Source organism: Carcharodon carcharias, chromosome 20, assembly GCF_017639515.1.
Source record: "Carcharodon carcharias isolate sCarCar2 chromosome 20, sCarCar2.pri, whole genome shotgun sequence".
Classification (NCBI taxonomy): domain Eukaryota; kingdom Metazoa; phylum Chordata; class Chondrichthyes; order Lamniformes; family Lamnidae; genus Carcharodon; species Carcharodon carcharias.
This window is the reverse complement of record NC_054486.1, coordinates 15229318-15242917: the sequence shown is the minus strand read 5'-3', so window position 1 is coordinate 15242917 and position 13600 is coordinate 15229318. Positions and strand designations below refer to the sequence as shown.

General features: G+C 41.9%; 1 protein-coding gene across 3 annotated transcripts in view; it reads right to left on the bottom strand.

The window, feature by feature from the left end:
• Positions 1–13600, bottom strand: part of LOC121292247 (spectrin beta chain, non-erythrocytic 1-like) — a 265589-nt gene that overhangs the window by 80260 nt on the left and 171729 nt on the right. For all 3 annotated transcript variants that reach the window (XM_041214009.1, XM_041214008.1, XM_041214010.1), the window contains 8 exons: positions 13061–13279; positions 12852–12941; positions 11882–12160; positions 10691–10821; positions 4634–4838; positions 2863–3237; positions 1753–1997; positions 351–489 (listed from right to left, as the gene is read on the bottom strand). In XM_041214009.1, the coding sequence (XP_041069943.1) occupies positions 351–489; positions 1753–1997; positions 2863–3237; positions 4634–4838; positions 10691–10821; positions 11882–12160; positions 12852–12941; positions 13061–13279 (1683 nt within the window). The remainder of the gene's footprint in view (positions 1–350; positions 490–1752; positions 1998–2862; positions 3238–4633; positions 4839–10690; positions 10822–11881; positions 12161–12851; positions 12942–13060; positions 13280–13600) is intronic.

Here is a 13600-nt window from a genome sequence, read left to right as displayed (position 1 = left end):
CCAGTGTGCATTGGAAAATTACAGGTATCGCAGGAATTTTGCTCCTTGATTTTCTGATACACGTTAGGCAAATTAAGTGCAGACTGGGAAAATGTATCATGACGTGGTAACTTACAAATCCGCACATTTCAGACTTCGTTATCCTGCATGCATTTTCCTATTTGGCCGCAACGATCTATTATTATTGCATTTTTAAGTAAATAACAATGGAGGTGAGGATTTCCACTGAGTTAAGCTTGGGAAGCATTTTATTCAGCTCTAAAAACCTCAAAGCTAGAAGCCAAATGGCCATGCGCCAAAGCAGGAGAAACACATTGATAAGACCATGGAAACAAGCTGCCCCTTGTTACCTCCTCAGAAGCGTGATGTTTGCGGGCTAGCATTGTCTTTCCAAGGTCGATGCAGAAAGTGAAATTCCTGTTCCTGGCGTCAATCTCTGCTCTGATCCTCTGGTGATACTTCATCAGTAGTTCCACAGAAGAGACATCTCTATCATGAAGCACAACAATTGAACATGACATTTAATTTCATGAGGAGGTGGAACTTGATATATAAATCGACTCAGTTGTATGAATCATTGGTTCCCCCGTACCTCAGACAAAACAATTTTTTTTTTGAAAAGCGAAGGAAATGTTACGTTTATTTAATGACTATTATTTGAAAGAATCGGGTCAAAAAGTGAATCTCAATTGTTAATCTATCAGCACACATCCTCAGGTGTTCCTGGGAAGTAGGCCACTGGGACGCTAGCACGATAGTTTAAAAATGGCCTCAAAAACTTAGCAGAATATATCGTGTGAGATGAGAGCCATAAGTGAATAATTTGAAGGTTGATGTCCCATCTTAAGGATCAAATGAGTTTTGCCCTAGTGGCTTATGCCTGGTGATCTAAACTAGGCATGCTATATACTCCATGGGTTGGAGTTTACATTTTGCAGCTGGTGGGTTTGAAGGCCTGGAGGGTGGGTATAAAATCCAGTGGGTAACCTTCCTGCTGCTATCTGCCTGTCCACCAACCTTTTGGAAATTTTTAGAGGGGGGGTGGTGTGTGTGTGTGCGTGTGTGTGTGTGGAGGTGGGGCAGTGGTGTTGAGTGTTTTGGGTGGTCCGCCCACCCTTGGTTCACCTGAGGCCCTTCAGTGGCCAATCAAAGATCTCCACTGGGGACTGCCTGTAGTCCCAGCAATGGCCACTGCTCCTGCCTGGCGCTGCCGGGACTATAGGGCTGTCAGGCAGCTCTCTGAGTTGTGGCTTCCAGTCCCCTGAGGGGAGGAAATCCCAATACCAGCCTATTAACGGCCAATTGACCATTAAATGACGGCAAGGCAGCTGTTCTTTCCCTGGGTGGACTCCCCAGCGACATTTTATTCAGGGAGGGACCATGGCACCTCGTAAAATCCAGGCCTATAAAATAATTAAAATGGTTACTGTAATATTAATAAGAATATAATACTTTTATTGGTGTGCTGGGTAACAGGCTCATGTGATTTGAAAAACCCCATGGAAACGCTGCACTCTATATAATCCGCCCTCAATTATAGTTATCAGCTTTAAAAAAAATTATAAACCAAGAACTTTAGAAATTAATAAGCAAAAAAAGCTTGGAAAATGTTATTGTTGTGTGCTCAGTTATAATTACTTTTGTTTACAGCTTTGCCACTGCCTACCTGAAGATGAAATGCTTCAGCGATGTGTCATTCTTTTCTGCAACATTTAAGTTCTGTACTACCAAGAAAAATAAATTGTGAATTACCGTGGCTTCTCTTCCATTTCAATCTGCCTGATAATGCTCTCCATCAGGTACATCAAATCTCGGACCATGCTGAAGAAGCGGAATTTCTCAGCAGTGTCAACTAACTGGGTACGCCGGCCGTCACAGGCATCCAGAAGTGCCTTCCAGGCCTCGACCACCTCCTGCTCTTGTCTCTGGATAGCAGCAGCTTTATCCCCTGCGTACGCCGTCTGCAAACGGCCGGCATCATCCTGGAACTGCTGAACCTGTTAACAAGAAGGTTCAGTTCCTTATTCGTGGGGGGAAAAACAGGAACGAGTAATGAATCTGCATGTCGTTCAGCCTGCACGTTTTATCTGTAATTAAGTTTCCAATTGCAATTGCTGAAATTCTGGAGCTACGGTGTACCATTCCATTCATTTAAAAATGTAAGAACAATACCAAATGTAATTCAAAATGACACTGGGTGCAGACTCTGAATGTTAGTGATTTGCAGGAGGGTCCAAAAAAAAAAGATTATTTTGAGGGCCTACAACCAGTTTATGAATTACAAATTAACAGATCGTAGGAATGAATTAAAACAAGAACCAAAACTTTTGGATATTATCATTAAAGAATAACATATTGCCATATTTTAAATCAACACCGATGAGGCAACACAGCCAAACAAATAAAATTAACAGAGAGAAAAAAAATAGTGTAACAGTTCCATTTTGTGACTGTAATCTGTGTGTTTTACTACCACTTAATGTACAAAGCTTAAGTATAATGTCACAATACATAGCAGCACAGGAACTGCTAAATGAAAAAAGGACAAGTTCTACTGAGTTTATCTTCTACCATCCTGTTAGTTTTATGAGTAAAGAATAATGTAGGTGTTGATGAATCACGGCAATCAATTACTGTCAATTTGTCTACAACAGGCTTAGACATGAGTTAAGTAATAGCCCTCAAATTCTATAAATCTTTGGAACCATTGGTCCAAAATGATATCTTCCTTCCGTGGTACACTGAACATGCAGCATGCCTCAAATTGCTCGTGTACTGCAACCCAGAGAAATCGGCATCTATATGTTGTAGTGTAACTATTTGTCTGTGCTCAAGTTCCTATTGAGTGGCATTGTACAGTACCTGTATTCCAAGGGAATGAATATCGCGTTCAAATGAATTATGCTTTCTGTGAAAAGACTCTGCTGTGTTTGCATCACGGCCCAACTCCTCTGGCAGCTCCTTGTGCTTTTCCTGGATCCGGCTCAGGAGCTCTTTGCCATCATAGAAGTATTTGTGAAGCTCGTAGGAGGCAGCCAGCAGCTGCGTGCGAGTATCTATCAGCTCTAACAGGTCAGCCCAGGCCTCGTTCAAGCTGTCCTTCCATTCCGCAATGTCAGCCGCTTCTGAATGACCTGAGTCAATGAGGTCATCTATCAGCACGTTCACACTGTCCATTCTTTCCTGGCCAATTGTTCCCGTCTCCCGGGCAAACTCGCGGAACTTTTCCCTCAGCAACTACGAGAGCAAAGCAAAGCCAAGTGAACGTGTTACTGTTGCTTGTCAATGATACAATTGCTTTAGAAGCAGTTCAGAGACGGTTCACTCGACTCATTCCTGGAATGAACGACGTCTTACGAGAAAAGGTCGAACAGGCTGGGCCTTTAACCATTGGAGTTTAGAAGAATGAGAGGTGATGTTATTGAAACATATATGGTCCTGAGGATAGAATTCTCCCCCTGTTGTTGGGGGGGGGAGGGGGGGAGGTTATGTGGGGCAGGCGCAGACCCGATCGGCACCCCTGATTGGGTCCGCGCCGCCATTTTACGCGGGTGGGCCAATTAAGGTCCGCTCGGTGTGACCTGTGCCCGGAAGCGCTCAGTGCCACCTGTGCGGGCGGTGGGGGATTCCCTGAGTTGCGAGAAGTACCTCAGGCAGATTAGTTTTAAGTTTTAACAGTTCAATAAAAATTTTTATGACATGTCCCCTCATGTGAAACTGCCACATGAGCTGGGACATGTGCATTCATTTCAGTGAAGATTTTTGAGAAAATTTAAAATCATTCATGAAATCTCACCCCGCCCGTGGATGAGGTTCCATGAAAAATGCGAAGGCCGCCTGGGCTCTTCACCTGCCTGCCAACCTTAAGGTTGGATGGGGAGCTCCGTTAACTATTTTAATTGTTAGTTAAATGGCCTTAATAGGCCTTTGACAGTTTGGCGGCGTGCAGCTGACTCAGTTGCGCGCCCGCCGAACTGAAAATCTAAATGATGTGCGATGGCGTCGGGATGCACGCCCAACGTCACCCCTCATCATTTTACGCCTCAGCGAGCTGGCCCCACCCCCGCTCGCTGAGCCGAATGTTCTCCCCTAAGAGGACTTGATAGGGTGGATACCAGGAGGATGCTTCCCCTTGTGGAGGAGACTAGAACTAGGGGACTCAATTTAAGAATCAGATCTCCCTTTTAAGACAGAGATGAGTAGAATTTTTCTCTGGAGGGTCATTAGTCTGTGGAATTCTCTTCTCCAAAAGGAGTGAAGGCTGGGTCATTAAATTTATTCAACGCTGAGTTAGATAGATTTTTTGCGAGACAAGAGACCGAAGGGTTATGGGAGCGCAGACAGGAAAATGAAATTGAGACCACAGTCAGATCAGCCATGTATGGTCTTATCGAATGGCGGAGCAGGCTGGAAGGGCTGAATGGCCTACTCCTGCTCCTAAGTCCTATGATGCTGAAGTCCTCGCAAATTTTTCACCTACAAACCAAAATCTAGAAGATAAACTAAAACAGGACTTAAACAGATCTTAAAAACTGCATCAGGAAAACATCATGAGGAGAAGGGAACTGTCTGAAAGGTTTTATGATCACAGTGCTTTTAAATATTGCCAATTACTCAACAGATAAGTACTCACTGTAACTTGGTCATAGTCTTGTCCTAGTTCCTGTGAAGATGCTGCAAGGTCCCTTTCAGCAATCCACTGCTCCAGATCTGTTACCTCACGGTTCAGTTGAAAGAGATGGTATATGTCCTCCAATTTTTTATTCCGCTCATTTGCTTGGTCTTTGAGTCCTGCGTACAGTTTGTCCACCTGTCCCTGGCGCCTAATTATCTGCTCACTGTAAATCAATCAGGCAGTTACCAGTTGATTCCAACAATATTTTGCGACTTACATCCTAAATGGTGGGTGCAACATAAACATACTGCATGCAGGGCTGAAAGATAAAAAAGCTTGCTGATGTGGAGTAACAAAGTGCAGTTGAGTGGAAGAAGTTGTTTGATCTTTTTGAAGAATAGGATGCAGAGTGAGAATTGAAAGGGATGCCACAGACTAAATTATTTGACAATTATCTGTCAACTCCTGATTAATTAGTATGGCAGCACGTGGAGCTCGTGATATGGCTGCTCTTGGAAGTTGAGAAGGCCCACAACAATCATAAGTGGAAGAAATGTCTCCAGGTGAACTGCGCAAAATGAATGGGCTTGACCAACAACTGCAGATACTCGATAAATTTCACAAGGAGGAAGGGTTCAGTTACGGTTCCATAAAATACGAGTACAGCTGAGGAACAGGGTGCTTATCTGAGAGTTTGGTGAGTGAGGGAGTTCGGTGAGGGGGGAAAGGAAGTGTTTGTTTCCTTTTGCTTTTTCTATCTTTCTCACCCTATAGGAATGAGTTCTTACTCTTCTACAGGGAAAGGAGCCAGCTGTTTGGTGAATACCTGGTGAGTGGTTAAGGCCTGCTCCAGTCCTAAGGTTTAAGGTAGTATACAAACCGGTGGTAAAGTTTATAAAAATATAAAAAGCAACAGAAACAAGTGAATAATATAATTAAGCAAAAAGGAATGTAATGGTAGAAGGGGACTGTTTAGTGAGGGGGATTGACACTGCTCTCTGTAGCAAGGAGCAACTGTCCAGATATTGTGTTGCCTGCCCTGTACCAGGGTTTGGGATGTTTGCTCAGGGCTTGAGAGGAGCTTGCAATGGGAGGGGGTGGATCCAATTGTCATGCTCCATGTAGGTACCAATGACATAGGGGGAATGAGGAAAGAGGTTCTACATAGTCAGCATGAGGAGCTAGGCACTAAGTTAAAAATGAGGAATGATACAGGTCCCCTAGCAGCAATCACACGGTAGGACGGAGTAGCAAAGAAGAAATAGTGGGAACTTGTCAGAAAGGTATGGGATTTTAGTCTACATATAGACTGGTATAATCAGATGGGCAAAAGTAGGGTAGATGACAAACTCATAGAATGTTTTCAGGATAGTTTTTTAGGTCAGCACATTCTGGAACCAACCAGGGGGCAGGCTACACTAGACCTGGTATTATGCAACAAGATAGGATTAACTTATGGCTTCATAGTGAAGGCGCCCCTAGATAGCATTGATCATAATATGACTGAATTTTACATTCAGTTTGAGGGGGATGAGAGTGGGCCTAAGACTAGTATTTTAAACTTAAATAAGGGCAATTATCTCAAAGGCTATAATCTCTGGATTACTGGCTGGATCATGTGGCTCAAAGGCTAGTGTGGGAGAAGTGGATTCTGGTTTATGGGCACTGGCAAGAGTACTGGGGAAAGTGGGGCCATACCTGGGACAGTCCACACCTGAACCATGCTGGGGCCGATGTTCTTGCGAACCACATAACTAGGGAAGTATAGAGGATTTTGAACTACATAATGTGGGCAAAGTATCAAATGTGGACAGGTGTGGTTTATCAGATAGTAGAGGCAAGGTACGAGAGGAAGGTATTAAGATGGAAAATGTTAAACAGACTGTGACAGGAAGGGACAGAGAGTACATGTCTAAGAGTAAATCAACCAATAAGGCTACAGGTTACAAAAATAATAAATGGGCAAAACTTAAGGCTCTGTATTTGAATGCATGTAGCATTTGAAACAAAACAGATGAACTGATAGTGCAAATAGAGATTAATAAGTACGATCTAATAGCCATTAAAGGGGCATGGCTGCAGGGTAACATAGGTTGGGACCTGAGTATTGAAGGGTATCTGATTTTTAGGAAAGGTAGGAGGTTTGGAAATGACGGAGGGGTGGTTCTGTTAATTAGCACAAAAGAGAGGGATAACCTAAGTTCGGGAAACCAGGAGACAGACACAGTTTGGGTAGAAATGAGGAATGATACAGGTCCCCTAGCAGCAATCACACGGTAGGACGGAGTAGCAAAGAAGAAATAGTGGGAACTTGTCAGAAAGGTATGGGATTTTAGTCTATATATAGACTGGTATAATCAGATGGGCAAAAGTAGGGTAGATGACAAACTCATAGAATGTTTTCAGGATAGTTTTTTAGGTCAGCACATTCTGGAACCAACCAGGGGGCAGGCTACACTAGACCTGGTATTATGCAACAAGATAGGATTAACTAATGGCTTCATAGTGAAGGCGCCCCTAGATAGCATTGATCATAATATGACTGAATTTTACATTCAGTTTGAGGGGGATGAGAGTGGGCCTAAGACTAGTATTTTAAACTTAAATAAGGGCAATTATGAGGGCTTGAAAACAGAACCAGCAAAAGTGAACTGGTAATTTAGGTTAAGGGATAGGTCAATAGAGATGCAGTGGCAAACATTTAAGGGGATATTTCAGATTATACAGAATCCATACAATCTAATAAGAAAGAAAAATTCCAAGGGGAGGACCCACCATCCATGGTTAACTAAAATTTAAAGATAGTATCAAAGCTAAAGAAAAAGCATATAATTGTGCAAAGACGAGCGGCAGGTCAGAAGATTGGACGGAAAATATGACAAAGAATGACAAAAAGATTAGCAAGGAGGGAAAAATTAGAGTTGAGAGAAAGCAGGCTAGAAATATAAAGTCAGATAGTAAAAGTTCCTATAGATATTTAAAGAGAGAAGAATGTTAACAAAGTGAGCATTGCTCCTATAGAAATTTGAGTGTGGGGAGCTAATAATGGAAAATAAGAAGATGGCAGATGAATTGAACAGTTGTTTTATATCGGTCTTCACTATAGAATATCATCATTAATTGCAAGGAGAATGGAATACAAGAGTAGGGATGTTATGCTTCAGTCATACGGGGTATTGGTGAGACCACATCTGGAGTACTGTGTACAGAATTGGTCTCCTTATTTACGGGATGATGTAAATACATTGGAAGTGGTTCAGAGAAGTTTTACTAGATTAATACCTGGAATGGGTGGGTTGTCTTATGAGGAAAGGTTGGACAGACTAGGCTTGTATCTGCTGGAGTTTAGAAGAGTAAGATGTGAAATGATTGAAACATATAGGCCGGAATTTTCCAGCCCTGTTGGGGTCGGGCATCATGGCAGGCGGGGGTGGGGCAGGAGGTTGGGGGTGGGGACTTGACAGGGTGAATGTGGAAAGGATGTTTCTTCTTGTGGGAGAATCTAGATTTAGGGGCCATCGTTTAAAGACAAGGGGTCACCCATTTAAGACAGAGATGAGCAAAAAAACTTCTCTAAGGGTTGAGAGGTTTTGGGCTTTTCTTCCTCAAAAGGTGGCTGAGTCAGAGTCTTCGAATATCTTTACGGCAGAAGTAGATGGATTCTTGATAAGCAAGAGGTGAGAGGTTACCAGGGGTAGGCAAAAATTGAAGTTGAGGTTAAAATTAGATCACCCATGATCTTGTGTGGTGGAGAAGGCTCGAGGGGCCGAGTGGCCTCCTCCTGCTCCTAATTCATAAGTTCGTTTGAGAAGATGGGAGATTTCCAGTTAAAACTGGAGTTGCTGGAACTGGAGGTAGCTCCGTGACAAGAACAGGTAAAAGACAGATTGGTAGAAGATAGAAAGAAAGATTGTTAATGTTATGTCAATTATATATTTAAGGGTAAACAGGTAGTGGGCATTGATTGATTAACTGTCTTTGAGCACATATAAGAAGCAACTTCCACAACTGGTGGGTGCGGGATTTTTAATTTGATAAGTTTTCTCTGTAGTTTTTTTTGTTACTGTGTCCCTTTAAGGGTTGGTTTATTAATTAATCTGTTTATTTGATTTTAATCAAAGGAGTATAAAAAGGGGCTTTTATGAGGCTGGCGGGAGAGAGGGCTGAGACTACTCGGGTGACTAGAGGCAGGGACAAGATTGGTAATGCTGCATTCTGTGAATAAACATACCCTCAAGAAATAGATAGGTGTCTAACTTTGCACTTCACTATCTGGCTTGAATCCAAGTAATTCAAAAACTAGTGGCTATAACTATGAGGTCGTAACAAATAAATCATAAAGGAATTCAGGAAAACCGTCTTCATCCAAACAGTGGTAAGAATGCAGAACATGCTACTATGAAGAGTAATTGAGACAAACAGCATAGATGCAAGTAAGTGTAAGCTAGATTTATGTGTATGAGGGGACAAAAGAACGATTAGGATATGCTGATAGGGTTTGCTGAAGAGGAATGGGACTGATAGGGTTTGCTGAAGAGGAATGGGACTGAATGGGTTGGTAGAAGAGAAATGAGACTGATAGGGTTAGCTGACGAAGGATGGGACTGAATAGGTTAGCTGGAGAGCAGTGGGACTGATAGGGTTAGCTGACGAAGGATGGGACTGAATGGGTTAGCTGGAGAGGAGTGGGACTGATAGGGTTAGCTGAAGAGGGATGCGACAAGGGTTTTGTGAAGCATAAACATTAGCATCGAGCAGTGGAGCCAAATGATTTGTTTCTGTGCTTTTGACTCAATGTAACTCAATGATGTCTTCATACATGAGTTGAAAGATTATGGAACATAAGTCCTTTAGAGCCATAGCTATAAAGTTAAGTGAGGGTCAATACAAAGGGAATTATTAAGGTATTAGACAAAAGGCAGGTTCGAGCTTTCATGGCTTCTAAAAATAGTGGGACTTGCTTAACATGACAAATAGGCGACTCCTGTTCCAATGTTTACACTTTTGTCACCAATTGTCTACGTGATGAGTTCAGGTATCTTGTGTATGTAATCAATAGCAGTCACAGAAACTCCACAGAGGGGAACATGGAAAAACAAACAGTGTGCATCACTTTTCAACTACATGGCAGTTCCTAACTCAAGGTCAAGGGCATCAATACCCATTTGATCGACCAGAACATAACTACAGAGAAGGACAGAAAGTAAGTAGGATTTAATTGAGTGCATTTTGCTAAAATGAGCACACTGGAAGCCCAGGTTTCAGAGGATAGCACACTTTTACTGATTGAATTAAACATATTCTCACCAGTGGTAGTCAGATGGTATTATTTCATAGGTGACACCAGTGAGACATTTGATTACTTTTTCAGTAAAAAGCTCATACAGATATGAAAGAAATGTTATATATCATTTCAAATACTGGATCTAACATATCTCTGCATATCCCAGGTGTCACGCTTTGCTCAATTCAAAATATAAGGGAAATTAAGACAATCATCGATCGACCTGCAGCCTGAATTGTGCATTTAGGTCCCACTGCCTTCTGGTTAACGATTGCTGTGCAGAAATAGCAGCAGTTACCTAGATTTGCCTATTTACAGCCCTGGCCTCACTGGGATTGGTCAGGTTAACAGCTGAAGATCATCATATTGTCCAGACTCCAGACAATGAAAATCTGTTAGTGTCAAATAATAAACTGGGAAAGCGTTGGACTGACTTTCTTTCCAGATTAAATTCTGATCACCATTTCTCTGAGATTGCCTTTTCGGTTAACTGCAATATTTATTTTGCATTTCTGCCAAATTTTGGAGAACACAGTCCATGATTATGAGTTGCTGTAACCTCCCAAAAGCTTAGGCCCACCAGGGAGTGCATTACACGTGGGTTTTATTGATCTAAGTTCCTTTCACTGACAACAAGTTCAAATTTATTCAACCCGCACACTTCAACATGAAAAGGAATGAACTTCATATTTGTGCTATTTTGCCATAAAATTGTCTCTAATTAGTATCATTTTATAATGACTTTGGTAAACTTTCTGAAGGTTCGACATGACCACAGAGTTGCTACTCACCCTTCAGGGTGCTCTTCAGTAAGTAGTTTCTGGGCCCTGTCTGCCAGCTCTTGGATAATCTTCCCATAATCTAGTACAGCCTGCTGCAGAATTAGATGTTTCTTCAACATTGCAGTTGCACCAGCTTCATCCTAAAGAATCGAGGGGAAAGTTAGTGACCTCATATACCAGGAACGGTGGCATTGTCACTTATGTTACAGGATTCGTAATCCAAAACACCTGGGCTAACAATGCAGAGACAGGAGTTCAAACTCCACCATGGGAATTTGAATTCAGTTAATTAAATAAATAGTCATTTGGCAGGACAGGATTTGAGTATTGCTGAAAAGGAGAGACATGCTGTCAAAGCTTCTTGTCTTACAGTCATCAGAACAGTTTGCAAGAATACCTTTTCTAAAGGGAACAACAATTTATACTGCATGAGAAGAGAGTACTGATTGGTTGGCAATGTCTTTACCAATCAGAGTCATTCAGCTGCCAGTTAACCTCCTTCCTTCTCTGTGAATCACAAAGGCATGTTTTAAGTTAGTATAAGACACTCAATGATGGAATATATGAAAGCTTCTTTATTGAATCTAGTGTAGGTGATCAGCCTAATTAGACAGAGGCTGGCTATCAGTGTGTACATCTACCTTTCGTGGCCTCTGAAGAACCACTGTAAACTTTATTGCCATTGCTCCTTTATGCACCATATTTTGTCTACATCAAAAGATATATTTCACAGATAAGACTTCATGATTAATTCCTGGATCCCTTGAACACAGTTTATCCATCTAAAAAGTTGTACCTACTTACACCAAAGCTACTTCCCTCAAACAAGACCACCTGGCTTAACTGTCCTCAAGTTCTTTGAAGCGTAGTCTTTGTTAACCATTATTGTTCAATGCTATAGTTAATGAATCTCTCCACCTACCTTTAAGAGACATGTCACCAGAGTCACCCATGGTTGGCATAATTACTGTCACTTATTACCTTGCACATGAATGTCTCATATACAACAGCCACTCAGTCAGTAAAAGCAGAGAACAAGCTATGCACTCTCCTCAAAGCCAACCTATTTATGTTGGAAAGCATGTTGTTCCACAATACAAGGAAATTTCACTATGAATCCATTAACTCACCAACATACACTGTTCAGGATGTCCAATACATAACAAAAAAATGATAACATGACTAAAATTAAGTAGGTACCTTGGCTTTTTCATCAGCGATCATGTACAGCTCCTGTTCACTCATCCAAACTTCAGCCTCTGCAGCATCCAGGTAATATTGCTGAGCTTCATTTGCACCTTCCAGACGTTTTTGTCTTTTCTCTGCTTCGTCCTGCAGTTTGCCCCACAATTCCTTTAACTCTCCCAACTGCTCCTCGATCGTGCCCGAATCTGGCCTTTGCTCCACAATCATTGTTGCTCCTCTTTTCAACACATCATCAATACGTGGCTGATGCCCTTGGATCTCCTTCTGAAAGGTCTGTACAAGAGGAGGTTTAATCAGGAGGACCCCCAGAGGTTTGTTTGCGTCGGGGAACCAAGCTCCACTTTTATTCTTTCAGCACTGAGAAAGCCAAATAATCCTGAAACATGTCACACTATCAAGTATTTTGTTGAAGTGAATGATAACCTTAATCATTCCCCAACAATGAGCTTTCCAAGTACGAATTGTTGTTTTGTCAGCTACAAAACCAAATTTGTCTGAAATCTTTAGGAATAATGTTTATAAGGCAAATGTTATGTGCTTCGCCACACACTTGAGGCCTATTCTACTTTTAGAGAGCAAAATGCCAAAAATAGAAATTAATTTTACTTGGACTGAGATGCTAGCAATGGATAAGGGTAGGTACTGGAATGACTGCAGTCCTCTGGACGTTGATTCCAGTAGCTGGGCATTGGACAAATATTCTAAAGGAGACTAATGCGCACAATGTAGCGGCTCACATTCAGTGATAAAATAAAACGGGGTAAGCCTTAGATCTGTGCAGCCCATTGTTTAAGCTTCTAGCAGAGAAAAAAAAGTACACTGCTAAGGTATATACGAGTTAAAATAAGTTTCAACAGTTCAAAAGCCAGTGACAGCAAAAAGAAAATGTTTTTGTGTTAAAGATTTCATAAGTCTGGAATTGCATTGAAACACTCGATACAAAGTTTCCCCTAATACCACCTACCTTGTTCTTTTTCATTAACAGCTGGACTGTCTGGAGGTTGTGGCCATGGTCTGTACTTGTAGCTAATGGCATTCGTTCCTGCACCCAAAGCTAGAAGAGAACATGTAAAAGTGTAAGTTCTCACACAACAAGGCCACTGATGCCTCTGCACAATTTGTTATTTTAATTAGGCTGCTGTGACAAATAGACACATCACTTTCACTTCTTACAATCTCGTCCTTCAGGTCATGATAAAACTGGTAAGTCATCTTCGACATGAGCAGCTTTTGGCGCCGTTCCTGCAGAGGACCCATCAGCTCTAAGAATCTACCCTCTATATCTTTTTCTTTCCCGTTTGTCTCCATCTGTCCGTCTTGGGAGGGAATCCTGGGCTGGGAGAGAAGCTCCTCCACCTCTTTCTGACGCACCTCCATTTGATTTTCTAACACCTGGTTGGCAACAAAAACAATTTATTCAGGCATCTGCGGTTCTCCATTGCAAGTTTTTTTTTTGTTCTGAACAAAGGGAAAGTAAGAATGCACTCTACCAAGATGACTGACCAACAAACCAGTATCAAGCACATGTTCCAGTGCACTGGCAGTTTCATCTCTGAGCCTTAATCCGAAAGTCTTTATAATTTTATAGATATACCGAGTGCTGAAGTGACCAGATGTCAGCTAAACAAAGATGGCAGCAGGAAACTTCTACTGGGGTCAAAGAGTTTTCAGGGGAAGAAAGCGGAATGTCATGAATTTACTTTGCAGGAAGTG